Source organism: Poromitra crassiceps (genome assembly GCF_964638095.1).
Source record: "Poromitra crassiceps genome assembly, chromosome: 8".
NCBI lineage: Eukaryota > Metazoa > Chordata > Actinopteri > Beryciformes > Melamphaidae > Poromitra > Poromitra crassiceps.
In genome coordinates this window covers 59,252,127-59,269,626 of record NC_139629.1, presented here as the reverse complement: position 1 = coordinate 59,269,626, position 17,500 = coordinate 59,252,127, and the positions used below count along the sequence as shown (strand labels likewise).

At 40.4% G+C, this 17,500-nt stretch overlaps 2 protein-coding genes across 2 annotated transcripts in view; one reads left to right on the top strand and one right to left on the bottom strand.

Annotated features, from left to right (window-relative positions):
• The window catches only part of LOC310780822 (monocarboxylate transporter 12-B-like), a gene marked incomplete at both ends in the record, with an annotated part of 210,061 nt that overhangs the window by 155,208 nt on the left and 37,353 nt on the right, over positions 1 to 17,500 (top strand). The gene's annotated exons all lie outside the window — the stretch shown is intronic.
• Positions 13,384 to 14,296, bottom strand: LOC310781617 (uncharacterized protein; the record flags this gene model as incomplete). Its single annotated transcript, XM_083642219.1, has 2 exons — positions 14,099 to 14,296; positions 13,384 to 13,962 (listed from the first exon to the last, which is right to left on the bottom strand). Exons 1-2 carry the CDS (start codon positions 14,207 to 14,209, stop codon positions 13,384 to 13,386), a joined length of 690 nt encoding a protein of 229 aa, XP_083498345.1. The 5' UTR covers positions 14,210 to 14,296.

Sequence of the window (17,500 nt, the reverse complement as noted above, 5' to 3'; positions counted from 1 at the left end):
GAGGCAAATGGGTCTCATTTTTATAGTCTTTGCTATGACTCGGCCGGGGATCGAACTCACGACCTCCCAGTCTCAGGGCGGACATTCAGACCACAAGGCCACTGAGCTGGACACATGAGTGACAAGGATAATTCAGATTTAATTCTCTTTTTGGACCTTTCACATCTGAAGACACAATAATGTATTGGAATGTTTTTCCTTTCATATATCTGAAAGAAGGCTCCCAGCAAACACAATTACATCATGATGATGTTCTGATATCATCTTTCAGTGACGTCCAGGACTAGGCCAAATCACAGCCGATTTGGGGATCATTTAGACATCTACACAGGAATGTCAAGAGGACGTCGAAATATGACGTTACCATAAATAGGCATATTCAGTTATTCTGCTATGTACACAGTGTGTATTCAGCAGCGTTATACATAATTAAACCCAGATTAACCTTTATTCTACATTTTCAAAAAATAAAACAGTTACCTGGCCGTGGTTTGAACCCAGGACCTCCAGCTTTGGTGTCTGCTACTTTACCCCTACACCATCCTTCCACAGCAATGACAAGGCACGGATATAACCTTATTATGGCATAAACTTGTTTTTATTCAAACGTGGGTGTCAAGTCTTTGTGGATCGGGCATTACTGTGTGACATCTAAACCAACTATGTATTATGCTACAGCAGATGCAGAACCCCAAAACACATTAACCCCACCCAAAATGCTACATTCCAACTTCCAGTAGTAGTAGTAGTAGTAGTAGTAGTATTAGTAGTAGTAGTAGTAATAGTAGCAGAAGTAGTAATAGTAGTAGTAGTAGTGTTGGTAGTAGTGGGAGTGGTAGCAGAAGTAGCAGCAGTAGTTGTAATTGACCGGTTAATGAGTTGTGGGCAATTTAGTGTTGGCGTGTGTTTCATTAAAAGTTTAGAGATTTATCATTTCAAAACGGTTTCACGTATCCAAAATCCTTTACTAACCTTAGGTCGGGGTAGCCCATAGATGACCCAGAAAACGTTTTGTGTGATTTGGCCAAACGGTCTAGGAGGAGCTCGCAAAAGTAGGTTTTTGATCAAATTCAAAATGGCGGAAAATCTACCACACAGAAATGGGCGTGGCCTAGTGGGTTAGATACATGATGCTCCAGGGAAACCAGTAGATGTGGAATTTTGATTCTACAGCTCGCAGTTCAGAAGTTATGGACCGACAAACATGAAATTGGCTGTTATAGCGCCACCATCTGGTGGATTGGTGTAATTTTTTTACTCTGAGTAGTGGGTGATGTCGTGAACCTGTGTGGAAAGTTTGGGTGATGGGGGGTGTATGGTTTCTGAGATCCACACACTTTTAGGGCAGGAAAAGAACAAAAGTAAATACACAAAAGTTTAAACATTTATCATTTCAAGACGGTTTCACGTATCCAAATTCTTTCTAAGATTTTAAATCAGGGAAGTCCAGAGATGACACACAAAAAGTGTGGGCTCATTTGGGCAAATGGCCTAGGACGAGTTCGTTTTTTTTTTTTTTGAGAAAGTCCAAGATGGCGGAAAATCTAGGCACACGCAAATGGGCGTGGCCTATATGGATAGATGCGTATTGATCCAGGGAATACAGCCGAAGTGGAATTTTGATTCTACGCCTCACGGTTCAGAAGATATGGACCATAACGCGAAATGGTCTGTTATAGCGCCACCATCTGGCCAATATGGCTAATTTTTTGTCTCTGAGTAGTGGGGCACATTTCCAACCTATGTGCAAAGTCTGGCTACTGTACCCCTTACGGTTTTTGCCGTGCATACTGTTTTAGCGGAGAATATGAAAAATAATAATAAACGGAACAGATACAATAGGGATCCACGCACTTCGTGCTTGGACCCCTAAATATAGCCGCAAGCGGCGATGCGGGGTCCAAGCTTCCGGTGACTTGGGGGGTGTATGTCAGATAATATAGACACTGAATTGCACATTTAATCAGAGTTGGTATGTGCACAAGTGCACAAAGTTTGGTTGAGATTTGGTGACCTGACCGGGTTCAAGCAGTAGTAGCAGTAGTAATAGTAGTGTTAGTGTATATCTGTGTAAGTGTGTATATGTGTGTGTGTATATATGTGTGTGTATATGTGTGAGTATATGTGTGTGTGTGTGTGTGTGTGTGTGTATGTGTGTGTGTGTGTGTGTGTGTGTGTGTGTGTGTGTGTGTATGTGTGTGTGTGTGTGTGGCGTGTGTGTGTGTGTGTATAGGTGTATATGTCTGTGGCAATGTGCACTGGAGCTAGCGGCTGAATTACACCAACTAAGGTACAACCTTGCTACAGTGAACATTTAAGCTAGAATCAGGGTGTAAATGACATTTTCAAGTCAACTTGGCATCTCAGGGCTTGTGGAGAGTTTGATTACACCAGGTGAGCAGTATGGAAGCATTCTATCTATTTGTTTATTTGTATGTTTTTGCTCATGGTCAACTTCACTCAGCAGACAGCTCTGTGCCTGTTGTGGTTAGAGTACAGTTCTATCTCTGTGTGTGATGCGTCCAGAGTGCTTTACCCAGTACACCGACTGCATGCAAGTACCGCATAGTACCCCACTTCAAATAAACCAAACTATACCTTTCACAAATCAACTCAATAAGTGTCAAACTAAATGAATGCCTGCTAAACTGTTTTCGGATGTGCGAGATGTGCAAAATAAATAAGCATTGTTTCCGTTTTCGGTGGAGTGTCCCTTTAAGGCCAAAACTAACATCTCAGTTGGCTTTAATTAAAACACAAGATAGGAATACATTTCAAATCACAACACATTGCCATCACTTCAAATTACCTTCATACCTCCCTTTACATAACATTGAAAATATATTTCAGATTGTGTAAACCTCCCTTTAAACTCACGGATTTGGCTTTTGGAGGTTTCATTCAGCAGGTTTCAAAGATAAGTTGAATTGGATGTTAAAAAACGTTCCCTCTATACTGCCAACTGTCTTGCACCATCTCCATTCATCAGTGATTCAGTGCACCTGGTACAGAGCCTGACCACAGCCCAACTCTGATTGGCTCAGAGTGATGTCAGTCACACTGCAGGATTACAAGCCTGCCAACTTCTGTTTCATGTAAAATACATTGGTGATACATTTTGCAGTGTAAACATTGGTGAACTGAGTTTACAATTATCAAATTATGTGTTCTTAAGTTAAAGCAACTCTGCTCAACATGTGGTAAAATATCAGCCAGGATGAGCGGTTAATGAGTGTCACACCTATGAACAGGTGAGGGCAATGTGACCCCTCAGCACTGGACCCAGATAAAACCACAAGGAAAGATGGCAGGCACACAGCAGGACAAGGTGCAGGGTGATTTTATTTTCCCAACATCAAAAGTGACAGTGAGGCAATCAGCATGTTGTCTGTGGATAAGAACACAAACAGAATTATTTACCCAAATACACAATGTTAACAAGCAATCCAAATTACATCAAACTAGCAATAAACAAACAATGTAACAATCAATTAAAGCAACAATAAACAATATATTTTAACCATGCTAAAGAAAAAAACATATGCAATTCACCTTTAAGGTCAGCATGAGTTGGACTGGCTCACAGCACCTCTGTAGCAGCAGACTGGGGTTTGGGGCAAGTTTTGCACTTCTTTTATAGCCATAGCTCCACCCATCTCCCCACCCACGTGGCACAATCCACAAGTGAGTGAGTGAAGCACTCTGGGAGATGAAGTACACCAGTGGTGGCCATTTTAGTGTGCGTGTGCGTGTGCGTGTGCGTGTGTGTGTGCGCGTGTGCGTGTGCGTGTGCAAACAGACAAAATAGTCATAGGAAGTAGTATGTTTAGCAATAAAAAACAATATAACAATCAAACAAACAATAAACAATATATTTTAACCATGGCTAAAGAGAAAAACATATGCAATTCACCTTTAAGATCAGGATGGCTTGGAATGGCAATTCAACAATGGCTAACAAAACTACAACTTACTTAATAATGCATCTGAAGGGAGGATAAACACCAAAGGACCGAAACACCAACACAGCCTCTACTGCAGTAACGGACACACACTGAGTGTAGAGGCTGATTAGCGTCTTAAGTGCAGGTGTGTGGTGATCAGTCCAGAATTAGGTGCAGGTGTGGTGTATATGTGTGTGCGTGTGTGTACGTGTGTGTGTGTGTGTGCGCGTGTGTGTGTGTGTGTGTGTGTGCGCGTGTGCGTGTGTGTGTGTGTGTGTGTGCTTTTGATGACTATAGCCAGCACCCTGCATTGCAGCTTGTCATGCAGTCCATTTACCATTAAGGACATGTCTGTATTACACACATAATCCACCACTTTACATTAAAAGTCTGCCCTGAATGGAGATGTTTGAACTAATTGGTGTGGGTTGTGCTGTTACAATGGAAGTAAAGTAAAGGTAAAGTCCCACTGATTGTCACACAATGTGTGAAATTTGTTCTCCGCATTTGACCCATCCCCTGGGGGAGCGGTGAGCGCCGCGCTCGGGAATCATATGGTGATCTAACCGCCCAATTCCAACCCTTTGATGCTGAGTGCCAAGCAGGGAGGCAAATGGGTCTCATTTTTATAGTCTTTGCTATGACTCGGCCGGGGATCAAACTCACGACCTCCCAGTCTCAGGGCGGACATTCAGACCACAAGGCCACTGAGCTGGACACATGAGTGACAAGGATAATTCAGATTTAATTCTCTTTTTGGACCTTTCACATCTGAAGACACAATAATGTATTGGAATGTTTTTCCTTTCATATATCTGAAAGAAGGCTCCCAGCAAACACAATTACATCATGATGATGTTCTGATATCATCTTTCAGTGACGTCCAGGACTAGGCCAAATCACAGCCGATTTGGGGATCATTTAGACATCTACACAGGAATGTCAAGAGGACGTCGAAATATGACGTTACCATAAATAGGCATATTCAGTTATTCTGCTATGTACACAGTGTGTATTCAGCAGCGTTATACATAATTATATCCAGATTAACCTTTATTCTACATTTTCAAAAAATAAAACAGTTACCTGGCCGTGGTTTGAACCCAGGACCTCCAGCTTTGGTGTCTGCTACTTTACCCCTACACCATCCTTCCACAGCAATGACAAGGCACGGATATAACCTTATTATGGCATAAACTTGTTTTTATTCAAACGTGGGTGTCAAGTCTTTGTGGATCGGGCATTACTGTGTGACATCTAAACCAACTATGTATTATGCTACAGCAGATGCAGAACCCCAAAACACATTAACCCCACCCAAAATGCTACATTCCAACTTCCAGTAGTAGTAGTAGTAGTAGTAGTAGTATTAGTAGTAGTAGTAGTAATAGTAGCAGAAGTAGTAATAGTAGTAGTAGTAGTGTTGGTAGTAGTGGGAGTGGTAGCAGAAGTAGCAGCAGTAGTTGTAATTGACCGGTTAATGAGTTGTGGGCAATTTAGTGTTGGCGTGTGTTTCATTAAAAGTTTAGAGATTTATCATTTCAAAACGGTTTCACGTATCCAAAATCCTTTACTAACCTTAGGTCGGGGTAGCCCATAGATGACCCAGAAAAAGTTTTGTGTGATTTGGCCAAACGGTCTAGGAGGAGCTCGCAAAAGTAGGTTTTTGATCAAATTCAAAATGGCGGAAAATCTACCACACAGAAATGGGCGTGGCCTAGTGGGTTAGATACATGATGCTCCAGGGAAACCAGTAGATGTGGAATTTTGATTCTACAGCTCGCAGTTCAGAAGTTATGGACCGACAAACATGAAATTGGCTGTTATAGCGCCACCATCTGGTGGATTGGTGTAATTTTTTTACTCTGAGTAGTGGGTGATGTCGTGAACCTGTGTGGAAAGTTTGGGTGATGGGGGGTGTATGGTTTCTGAGATCCACACACTTTTAGGGCAGGAAAAGAACAAAAGTAAATACACAAAAGTTTAAACATTTATCATTTCAAGACGGTTTCACGTATCCAAATTCTTTCTAAGATTTTAAATCAGGGAAGTCCAGAGATGACACACAAAAAGTGTGGGCTCATTTGGGCAAATGGCCTAGGACGAGTTCGTTTTTTTTTTTTTTGAGAAAGTCCAAGATGGCGGAAAATCTAGGCACACGCAAATGGGCGTGGCCTATATGGATAGATGCGTATTGATCCAGGGAATACAGCCGAAGTGGAATTTTGATTCTACGCCTCACGGTTCAGAAGATATGGACCATAACGCAAAATGGTCTGTTATAGCGCCACCATCTGGCCAATATGGCTAATTTTTTGTCTCTGAGTAGTGGGGCACATTTCCAACCTATGTGCAAAGTCTGGCTACTGTAGCCCTTACAGTTTTTGCCGTGCATACTGTTTTAGCGGAGAATATGAAAAATAATAATAAACGGAACAGATACAATAGGGATCCACGCACTTCGTGCTTGGACCCCTAAATTTAGCCGCAAGCGGCGATGCGGGGTCCAAGCTTCCGGTGACTTGGGGGTTATATGTCAGATAATATAGACACTGAATTGCACATTTAGTCAGAGTTGATATGTGCACAAGTGTACCAAGTTTGCAAGTAATATGTAGTAAGTAGCAGTGGTGGTGGTAAGCCAAATGGTGGCTGTCAAAGAGGCTTATTAAGCAATGGACTTTTTCTAGGCAAACTGTCATACTTTCAAATCCTAGCTTCCTGATAAGCTTAGATGTGTTAGCCATGAGGGGACAGCTTACTGAGGTGTTGCTTTTGTGGTGTTCCGAGTCCATTGGATGAAGATAGTGTGCTGCTTCTACTGTACACTTCTGATCATGGTTATAGATGTGCTCAGTGAGGAAAGGATTAAACAAACTGTTCCTGAATGGTGATCTAAGTAATTGGTTGTCACAATGAAAAGCCAATGCTTTTGTAGTAGTGATGGTAGTCATGAATCTGGTCTGCATAAGCACAAGGCCAGAATTTGAACCATTTGTCTTGAAATTAATGTAAAATCCTAACTATTACTAGATACTCCACATGGTACATTCATAGTGTCTCGGTATAGGTATAACAAGATTAATATTCAGGTTGTGTAAATCACCCTTTAAGTCACACTGTTAGTGGCTTAATAGGTTATCAGTTAACAAGTCACTTGTCTGTTATTCAGATGTTTTAAAAGGGTAAGCTTGGGCACAGTGGACATCTACAAGTTGGCAATAAAAGTGTAAGCTCAAGGTTGACTAAAGGAGTTAGGATATAATGCATAAAAAACTGGGACAAAAGACAGCAAAGGAGGCAGATATATGATTCAAACAATAAGTTTTTATTGGAAATAATAGTAAAAATAAATATATCAATCCATTTTGTCCTTGTGTGGGGCTGAGTCGGGGTTTCTGGACTGTGTGGAGGGACTGTCAAGTCTTGGAGTCAAGTCTGAGTCAGGGCTATGATTTGTCTATTATGTCAACTCAGATGTGATTGAGCATGAGGATAGCTTCTTCCATTTCGTCTGTAGTCATTTGAGTTGGTGATTTTGTAAGCAGTGGTGTGATAAGTGCGAGTGGGATGGTGTATGATGTTTCCTGGTTATTGATGGACGGAGAGAATTGGATATGTGTTTTGCGGTTTCTGTTTAATGGCGTTGATTGCATTTGTGACATTTGTATGTGAGTGAGTCAAAGTTTACAGTAGTGATAGGTGCCAAAAACAGAAGTACTTGTTTGTGACGGTGGCAGAAGAGACTTCACCATAGATGCTTTGAGTGGTGGGTGGTGGTGGTTCTGTGTATGATTCAAGTGCAGTGGTGGGTGTTGATGTTGTGGTTGGGGTGGTTGTCAGATATGTATTGGTTTGTATGCATGTATGGATAGGTTGGTCAGGTGGTACCAGTCGTCAATGTCAGGTTTACAGTACCCCCACACAGCTAGGTCAATGGTTCCAGTTGCGTCAATGAGGAGGAAGGTTGTTGTATTCATGGTGGTGCCGGCTCAGGTTGTTGCTTCAGTTGTGGGTTTTACCAGTTTGATTACTTTGCAAGTGATGTTGATCTGTGGAAGAGCATGGCATAAACAGACAAATTAGTCATATGAAGTAGTATGTTTAGCTTTTATAACTTCACATTGACATGACACTATTTGCATATAGGTTGACTTTAGAAAATCTGGAGTAACACAAGTGAAAATTAGATTGTTTTGTGGCTACAGGAAATGATGTTTTGTGTAAAAGGTACAGGCAATAATATTTAATGTCGAAGTGAACGGGAACCAGTATTTGAACTAAAAGAAAAGAAAAGTAATTTTTGGGTTCAGCTCGACTGCGAAAACAAAAAACTACAATGGGAAAAAGATCAGGATTTTTCCCCCTGTTGTTTTTACTTAGTGTTTTATGATCACTCAGGATTCTTTGGAAGATTTGTTGGCTTAGTTTGACCCTTAAAATTCATTATATATATATATATATATATATATATATATATATATATATATATATATATATATATATATATATCAAAATGTCTATGGAGAAAACGAATGCAGAACTTACTTCTGGGGCAAAAAAGTCACGTGCCTGTTGAGCTCTCTAGCTCCATTTCCAATGCAAAACCAAGTCAGCTGTTATTTAACAGAAAAAAAGTCCATTATTGGAATAATAAATGCAAAATGACCATATCAAGCAATAATTTATCAGTCTGATAATTAACAAGCATCCCTACTAGGAATGTAAAATACTTACTGTTATATTGGGTGGTTATGAAGGTGGTATGAAATGTTTGATCTGACTTCATGGATGAATCCATGCACTTCCAATTTTTGGTGGATTTGCCATTTTATAACAACTGAAATGGAGGTAAAAGGTAACATAGTTCATTTGAGGAAGGCAATGATACAGGTGAAGCAAAGCAAGGTGGTTGTTGGCAAAAGAAGATGGCTATATGATGTAATTGATAGGTGGATGAGATCAAATATAGACATTGGTTAACAGAGGGGCAAGTACAAATGTGAAAAATAGACAGAATGTAAAATACATACTTGTTATTTTAGGCATTTTTGAAGGAGGATCTCTGGTGGTTTATTTAACTTTGTGTATGTAGCTACACAGGTCCCTTTTTGTTTTTTGGCTGGATTGGTCATTATTGAAAAATTCTGAAATGTGGGCAAAAGGCATGGTTAGTTTATGTTATTCTAAAGTTTTCTAATGTGATTTGCAAATTAAATTAAAGTTCATGAATGTGTTGCAATTTATATGCAAAGATGGAACATATTAAATCATACATAATTAACATGTGAATGTAAAAAGTGTCAAACAGAAAAAAAATCTGTACTACAATAATTTAATCTAATTGTTCATTAAACTCATTAACAATAGCTTAACAGTAAAGTCAAGGTAAAACTTACTTTAGTTTTAAAATGTACAAAAAAGAAGTTAACAGAATAGGTCAACTTTGAAACAATCATCAACTGAAGCTTAAAGAGCACCATGCAAGTTGCTACTGATTAAGTCCTGATTGAGGTCAGCTGTGTATAATTGGGGCAAGAGCAGAGATTAAAGGATGGGTTTACCGATGGGGAATATGAATATATATTAATTCTTAAAAAATCTTAAATTTCGAATCCGTTGAAATTTTTGAAATTGCTTGTTCACAGCCAGAGAAAAAAAAAATGAAAAAAAAAAAAAAAAAAAAAATGGGCCAGGTGACGCGTTTCGACGCGAAACGCGTCACCTGGCCCAATTTTTTTTTTTTTTTTCATTTTTTTTTTTCTCTGGCTGTGAACAAGCAATTTCAAAACAAGGCTGCAATCCGCAACCACAACATGGATTATGCAATAGCGAGACACTATGCTCAGGCCCAGCATGGCTCTGCTGCCACACTGAAATTCTGGGGTATTGAGCATGTGTCTCCCTCACAGAGAGGAGGCGACACTGTCAATAAACTGTTAAGAAGAGAAGCATTTTGGATTCACAGCCTAAATACTGTTGAACCAAATGGTCTAAACGAGGAACTAAGCCTCTCTTGTTATTTATAACCTGTACCTTTCCTTTGGGAGAAATTGTTATTTGTGCCTATGTATTTCTATTCTATGGCTTATATTATATTGTTATTTATAAATGTGGCTGGCCATTATAGCCTACTTCACTGTGCGGTTTGAGTGCTATTGGCCCACTGGATTTGGGCACCTCCCATCCTTAGCAGCCAATGACGGACTGCGATGTGTATTGGGGAGGCTTTTTAAAGCAAGTTGTTTTCCTTGTCACCCTGTTTGACTCTGATGAAGACGCAGCAGGCGTCGAAACGTTAGTCATTGAATAAAGCAATTTTCCAGTGAATCGTGTGCTCCAGGATCCTCTTTGGTTTGTCCATTGAACTTTTGTCGAAGCAATTTCAAAAATTTCAACGGATTCAAAATTTAAGATTTTTTAAGAATTAATATATATTCATATTCCCAATCGGTAAACCCATCCTTTAATGGATTACTCTGTCAATGGGCTTTTTTTGCAGCTGCCATTTTGTGTTTAAAATTGGAGTTTGATTAAGAGTAAGCCAACTCAATAATAAATGGACTGAAAGTTGGAAACCTTAATTAGTATTTAGGTGTATCTATGCTACTTTTTTCATTTACACAAAAAATGGCTGCTGTGAACAATAAGCTTGAATATGGACAAATGACACTTGTTACTCGACACTTTTTGAATAAATATAAGTGAAAACAGGTGTTACAATTTCTTGGGTGGAAAATTTTGAAGTTTTTGAATGGGAATTTCACTTCATAAAATAAGGTCTGAGGACCCGAGTTATATAGTAACTCTTAAACAACTGAGGCATTAGCTGCAATGTGCTTAATCTTACGTATCATAGGCCTATAGTACACGTGATGCAAATGATCTGCATAAGCTGTAGGCCTATGGTACAAGTGATTAAGCACATTGCAGCTAATACCTTATTTACTGACAACACAAATGCACAAAAAATTAACCTCAAACATTCACTCCAACAAGTGACTACCACAGCTACCCAACAACACTTGGGTAATGTGCATGAACCATGGTAGCATTTGATGTTTTAATCAACACATTAGTATTTCAATTGAGTTTGTATTGGGAAAACACAAGGGAGTCCTGCTAATTTTTTCTGTAGCTAATTACTTGCCAACAGCCTACTAGCACCTGTATTTAAACAATATGAATGCATCCAACTTAGCATGGCACTAGCAGACTTTATAGTTAACATAGTTCTTCACAAAAGACTCACCGCTGAGGAGAATTCACAGCATGGCACTCAGCTATCGCAATGAATGTGTTTATGGCTGTTTTTCTGCAACACGCAACCATGTACGTGACATAGGATGTTTCTGTATTGACAATGAGAAAAGCACATTCAGAAGTTCAGTCAGTCACAATGGTCTCTCACAGCATCTGTGTAACATAACAGTGAAATCACTATCTGTCTCATACTAGTGGCTAGCGCGATTTTCTCGAAAGTAACGTGACGCTCTAATATGACGAGATTCATGGCGTCCATGTGACTTACAACAGCTTCAACACACTTCTCTTCTACTTAGATGTATGCATGAAACGAAATAAAATTGCAAACCTAAAACATACCAGTGTAGATACAATGACTTTAGGAGTGTTCCTCACTAAGTTAACGTTATATTTACAACCAAAAACATTGAAAATACAGAGAGCAGAATAGTGTGTACCTTTCCCAGGGAAAGTCCAAGAACAAGAGGAAGTACCAAGTTGGCCAACGTGCGACAAAAACAGCCGTTTACAAAATAAAATACTCTGCGTAAAATAGGTAATTTGACATTCTTCCAAATAATCTGACAAAACATATACTTTGCCCTGTTCATGGTATAGCGTAACAACATCCAACTACTATATGTGACACCAGCTGGTGTTTTGACCCTCAATTAGGCCTAGGGCATTTTTCTGATTTTTACAGATTCTGAAATGGCAGACTGTAAGCTTTCAAATGATGTGTCACACATTGTAATCTGAAAAAAATTGAAGGAGATATGCTTATTTGATTGTTCACAATCTGGGAAGGTCTGGGGAGAAGAAACCTGAGAAAACCCCTCTCAAAGATTGTGAACTTTTCACACCTGGATGAGCCAGGCAGGGGGGAGTTAACAATGGCTCCTCATTTACATTGACCACTCCCAAACCATTAAGCAGTCAGTCTCTGTCACTGAGAATGACAGATGAGAGAGAGAGAGAGTGCACACAACTGTGGGTAATTTATTTTCACTATTATTCCACTATTATTCCATCCATAAGTAACAGAATAATAGATGGTCATGGGTGTCATACATTTCTGTACTAAAATATCTAAAAGCAAAAATGGGGGTCTGCGGTCTATTTTTAGGTGAAGTTTTGATGTGAAAGTTTGAGAACTATTGACCTTTTCCTTAAAGTTGTAAGCAGAAAACATATACCATTCAGTCAGTGAAAATGTGAAAATAAACTACAAAAATATTATCCTAAAAAGGCATTTATTATAACAAAAGGCATTTAATATAAAACCAATATTCAGTAATACCAGAGATGCTCACAGGTCATTTTTTGCAAGTCAAAGTCAAGTTTCAAGTCTTTGGTCACAAGTCCAAGTCAAGTCTCAGGTCTTTGGTCACAAGTCCAAGTCAAGTCTCAAGTATCTTATGGATGAGCGTTCTATCATCTGCTGCATGCCATCTGGTCTGCTTAGAACACTGCATAGCTAAAACTAAGGAATTCAAAGCATGTACTGTATTATCCTCACTCCTTTATCTATTAGCATACATTATCAGCATTGATTGGATGACATCAGTATAGATTTCCTTAATGTTAATGCACCAAAAAAAAAGAAAAAAAAGAAGTAAAAAGTAAAAAAAATTACAAACGACAGAACACGACAGGAAGTGCCTTGCTATCCAGGTCGGTTTCGTATGACATTCTTAACTAAACCACCAGTCCTACTTAACTAAAAGTTAAGTAAAAAAATATCAAAAGAACTTTGACTTCAAAAGCTCAAAAACGTTTGTGGCATTGCCAAACCCCCCCGGAGCAGGGCTGGGTCTTGAATGCTGGTTTTTTCAGGCTGGCTAGCGAGGCCTCCCAGCCTGTAGACATGCAGGTGGAGGGCATGTGATGTCTTGTGCTTCATCAGAACAGAATTCTCTGATCTTCTCAAAAAGATACTTCTGCCTGGCCATGTCCAGTCCAGGCGGAGTCTGTACAGGAAGAGGCTTTAATGGCGGACGGGCATCTACGTTGCGTAGCAGCTGAAACTCCACTGGTTCTGCTTCACAGTGTTTTCTGGCGACAACCAGACCAGGTCTCTGCGCATCAAAGCTGTAAAAGAAAGAAATGGCACATTTAAAATCTTAATAAAATAAAATAAAATAAAATAAAATAAAATAAAATAAAATAAAATAAAATAAAATGGGAATGATAATTACCTGAAGTGCTGGTAACTCTTTATCTGTGGCAGTTTTCTGAAGTATTTTGTCAGGTGTTCTTGCCAGTCGTAGGTTTTAAAACACACAGTGCCGTTCTCATGTCCGACAAGCTGGGGGATGTTCACATGTGCCACAGGAGAGCTGTCAGTCACAACCTTTTTGATGTCGGCCAAAGTGCACACTTTGCGCTTCCTGAAACACTGCTTGACCAGTCCAAAACACCAGTCGGGGCCAAACTTGGTGTGGCCTACAATCAGGAAGTGAATGCTCAGCTTTAAGTGTTGTTTGTGCATCGTTCTCCATGCGGCGTACCAAAGAACAAAGTTATTTTTGTTCTGCCCACTGCAGTTGTCACAGTGAAGGTCCACATCTTCTTCTCCAACTCCATATTTCTTGAAAAAATGATGCAGGTAATTGATGACTGCATTGCTTCCCTTGCCTGATGCCATGCCCTCATCAATCAGGTAATTCACTTGCTTAGGCATGCCTTCACAGTGGACACCAAAAAGGCCACACTTGCGTGGAGTCAAAAAATAGACAGGCCCAGGCTGTTGTGGATCAGAGGGGTAGTGCACCTGAGAGACGGAGAGATAGGAAAAAGATGAAATACAAACTGTAATCTGTGTGTGTGTGTGTGTGTGTGTGTGTGTGTGTGTGTGTGTGTGTGTGTGTGTGAGAGAGAGGTGTGATAAGATAAATATGTATTCTCACCTGTTGTGCAAAATCAAAACTGTAGTGCATGGTGATCGGCCTGGTTGCAGGTTTGTTCTTCCCAAATGACAGCTGCAACTCGTCACAGGTCTTTCTACAGGCGGCAGTCATCTCTTGATAAAGTTTTCGCTCCCTTGCAACAGAGTCGAGATGCACTTGCTGCTTCTTGACACTGTCAGATTTCAACTCATCTGGTTTGTTGATGCTCTGGATGATTCGGTCGTTGTTTTGTTGGCACTGCCAGCAGAGATCCGTTTTAGGCTTGGTGCTTGCAATGTGAGGGACCAGTGACTTCCACAGCCTTGTGAAGCTGCACTCGCCAACCGCACGCTGCCCTGCAAAGACAATGTTTTTATGAGCATCACTGTACTTTACTTATCAAAAACAGATCACATAGAATAGCCTAATGGTTAAAGACACACACACACACACACACACACACACACACACACACATTCATGTCGCATGTTTTATTGGGTCAGAGGTTTGGAATGGAGAAGGCTGCGGAATGTTTGCATAACTATGACAATAGAAGTGTGTGTGTGTGTGTGTGAGAGAGAGACTAATACAAACTTACCAAGCTGTTCCATAGCATCTTTGTACAGGCGCCAGACTGAAGCTTTAGAGGCAGAAGTTGGCAGAAGCTTAGCACTAAAGTCTCTATGCGCGGCATGACGACCGGGCAAAGGAATAGCGTGGTCCTCTGCATAGTTTGCTATGAATGTAACGACTCTTTTGATGTCATCATAGCCGAGGTAATTCTTGTTTGTGCGTGGTTGTGTCTTCCTCTGCCGTGGGACCAATCCATTCTCTTTGTAGGATTTGATAAGGGCTTTCAGAAGCTTTGTGCTGATGCTGGAATAAACAAAATAAAACATTAATAATCAGATTTATATTTTTTGAAACAGTCTTTATCCTGACATTATAGCCTAAGCTAGTTTGCAATGTTTGTCCCTTGCTTAGGCTATAAATGTCACGATATATAACAAAGACTGTTTCAAAACTTTCAATCTGTTTCAATAAACTCTTTCAATAAACTAAATCTTGTTTGTTTGCAAGGTTAGAATAACACTAGCGACTATCAGCTTACAAAGAGTATTTAATGCAAGAGTCGGAATTTCAGTCCTGAAAAACAATAGCGCGAACGCCATTTTGGCGCGCAACAAACAAAGACGACCCAACATGGCGGGTCTGCACGTTTGCACACATAGGTTGCCGCCATTTTGACAATGACCAACAATGCCATGAAGATGGCAGCTCTACACGCTTCTCTTGCAACATACTATCTTTGTACTGTAAACATGGGCACGCTCTCACACTATCTCACACAGACAGACAGACACACACACACACACACACACACACGAGTTAAGATAGATATGAAACTCACCCAAACGCAAAGCAGAAGGTCTCACGGCAAACAACAGTCGCCTTAACCATGTATTGCGTTCGGTTCTTTTGTCGCTTTTTATTCACTTGCTTTGTGGCTTGAGTCATGTCAGAATCATTCGTCAAAGCGTGATACACAGCCATAATAGCGATATCTCTACATTCTGGCGACATAGCAGAGTAATCCAGCCTCGTGTTGTAAATGACGTTGTCACAAAGTTTCTTACTGCAGGAGATTGGCTGGTGAATAGAGTTCTCTTTACGCCTGGCCTGGCATTTGCAGTCAAAGTTCCGTATTTTCTCGATTTCCTGATCATAATCTGTGTCCACGGTTATGGGATCCACTGATGTTAAAATCTCTTGCACGCTTTCAATGACTGCGCTGTCGGGCATGATCTCCGCCTCGTCTGGGTCTGGATCTGCCACCACGTCTTCAGGAAAATATTCTTCATCGTCCTCATCGTCGCTTTCATCAGCGCCCTGTGTGCCGCCGGTCATGTAATCCAGGACATACGAATTCATCAATTCTTCACTGTCCATTCCACCTGGAATGGTGAATTTGTTGAGGAGAGCAGCAACGGCAGAATCATTTTTCTTCATTTTCGCCTGGTGCTTGTCCATCTTGTCTCAGTCTCAGTCAGCTGTTGAATGTTGATGTTGTGTACAGCTCAGGTGGCTACTGAATATTTATGCTGGTGCGCGTCCTATCGCGCGCCGTGATTGGCGGATAGAAACAAAGGCCGGCCGACACCCAATCGATACTACTTATGCAAATCCAAGACACAGCCTGGCTCACTCCCGTCTCCTTGACAAAACAGGGACTTTTATTTTACAAAATTAACGCATTTAATGACCCCAAAACGTCTTCATTTTATATGGAATGGATAGTTCAAATAATATATTTTGTACTATTGGGAAAAAGAAAAAAAAACATTTTTTCAAGAAAATACTTTTGACGCTCTGCTGTGAAGAACGGCCACGGCCGAATTACGGTCCCTCTCGCCAGCTGGTGTCACATATACGCAGTGTCTGAATCGTACCAAGGCTTCATGAGATTGTCTTCAAAAGAATGCTTAGCCTATCAGTGATGGCACACACACCTGCATGCAATATCCCCATTACCAGCACTCCAGCAACACAGCTGCTCCATTACACATGGGGATCATCAGCTGCCCTGTCCTCTGCATGTTCAAATCTAACCAATGATCAATGCAAATCACCACTTGAAGTTACAGCACATATAAATGACCTTGATTATCAATTCAAAAGAAAATGAGAGTGACAACATTCCAGCAAACATTTTCACATATCTAGTCAGGGTCTAATTGTATATTATATCTTATGTCAATGAAAAGATCAGGGAAGTTATTGTTGGGAAGGCACTTTATTCAATACCAAAACTAATTAAAGACATAAGGTATATGTGTTCAGTCAACAATACCTACTGTAGCAGAGATTTCAAGGGACTGCTCATTTGCAGTACAGTTGGGGATGTGGATGATGGGAGGTGTCTTCATACACCAGCATTTCATTCTTGTACTGCAGCTCTCAATGAAGTCAAACAGGGGGCTATCATGACTGCAAACACATTTAGTATAGCGCATTGTCAATATGATACAACATAACTATCAGAATTGTTGGAATGGTTAGTGTTGTTGCTTTACAGCATGGTCTAAAAAGAAATTACTTACTTTTTGGAAGTGGCGTTTATTCAGAATGGTGGTATTGTCTGTGGTGCTTGCTTCAGAAGGAGAATCAAGAATCCCACATGCTCCGACACACACACAGCCCTGAGTCAATTAGGTGACTCACACCTGTGTGTGGAGTGAGGCAGCAGTGTGTGTGTGTGTGTGTGTGTGTGTGTGTGTGTGTGTGTGTGTGTGGGGGGGGGGGGGGGGGGGGTCAGAGCAGGTGGCATTAAAAGTTTAGACATTACAAGTACATAGTACCCCACTTCAAATAAACCAAACTATACCTTTCACAAATCAACTCAATAAGTGTCAAACTAAATGA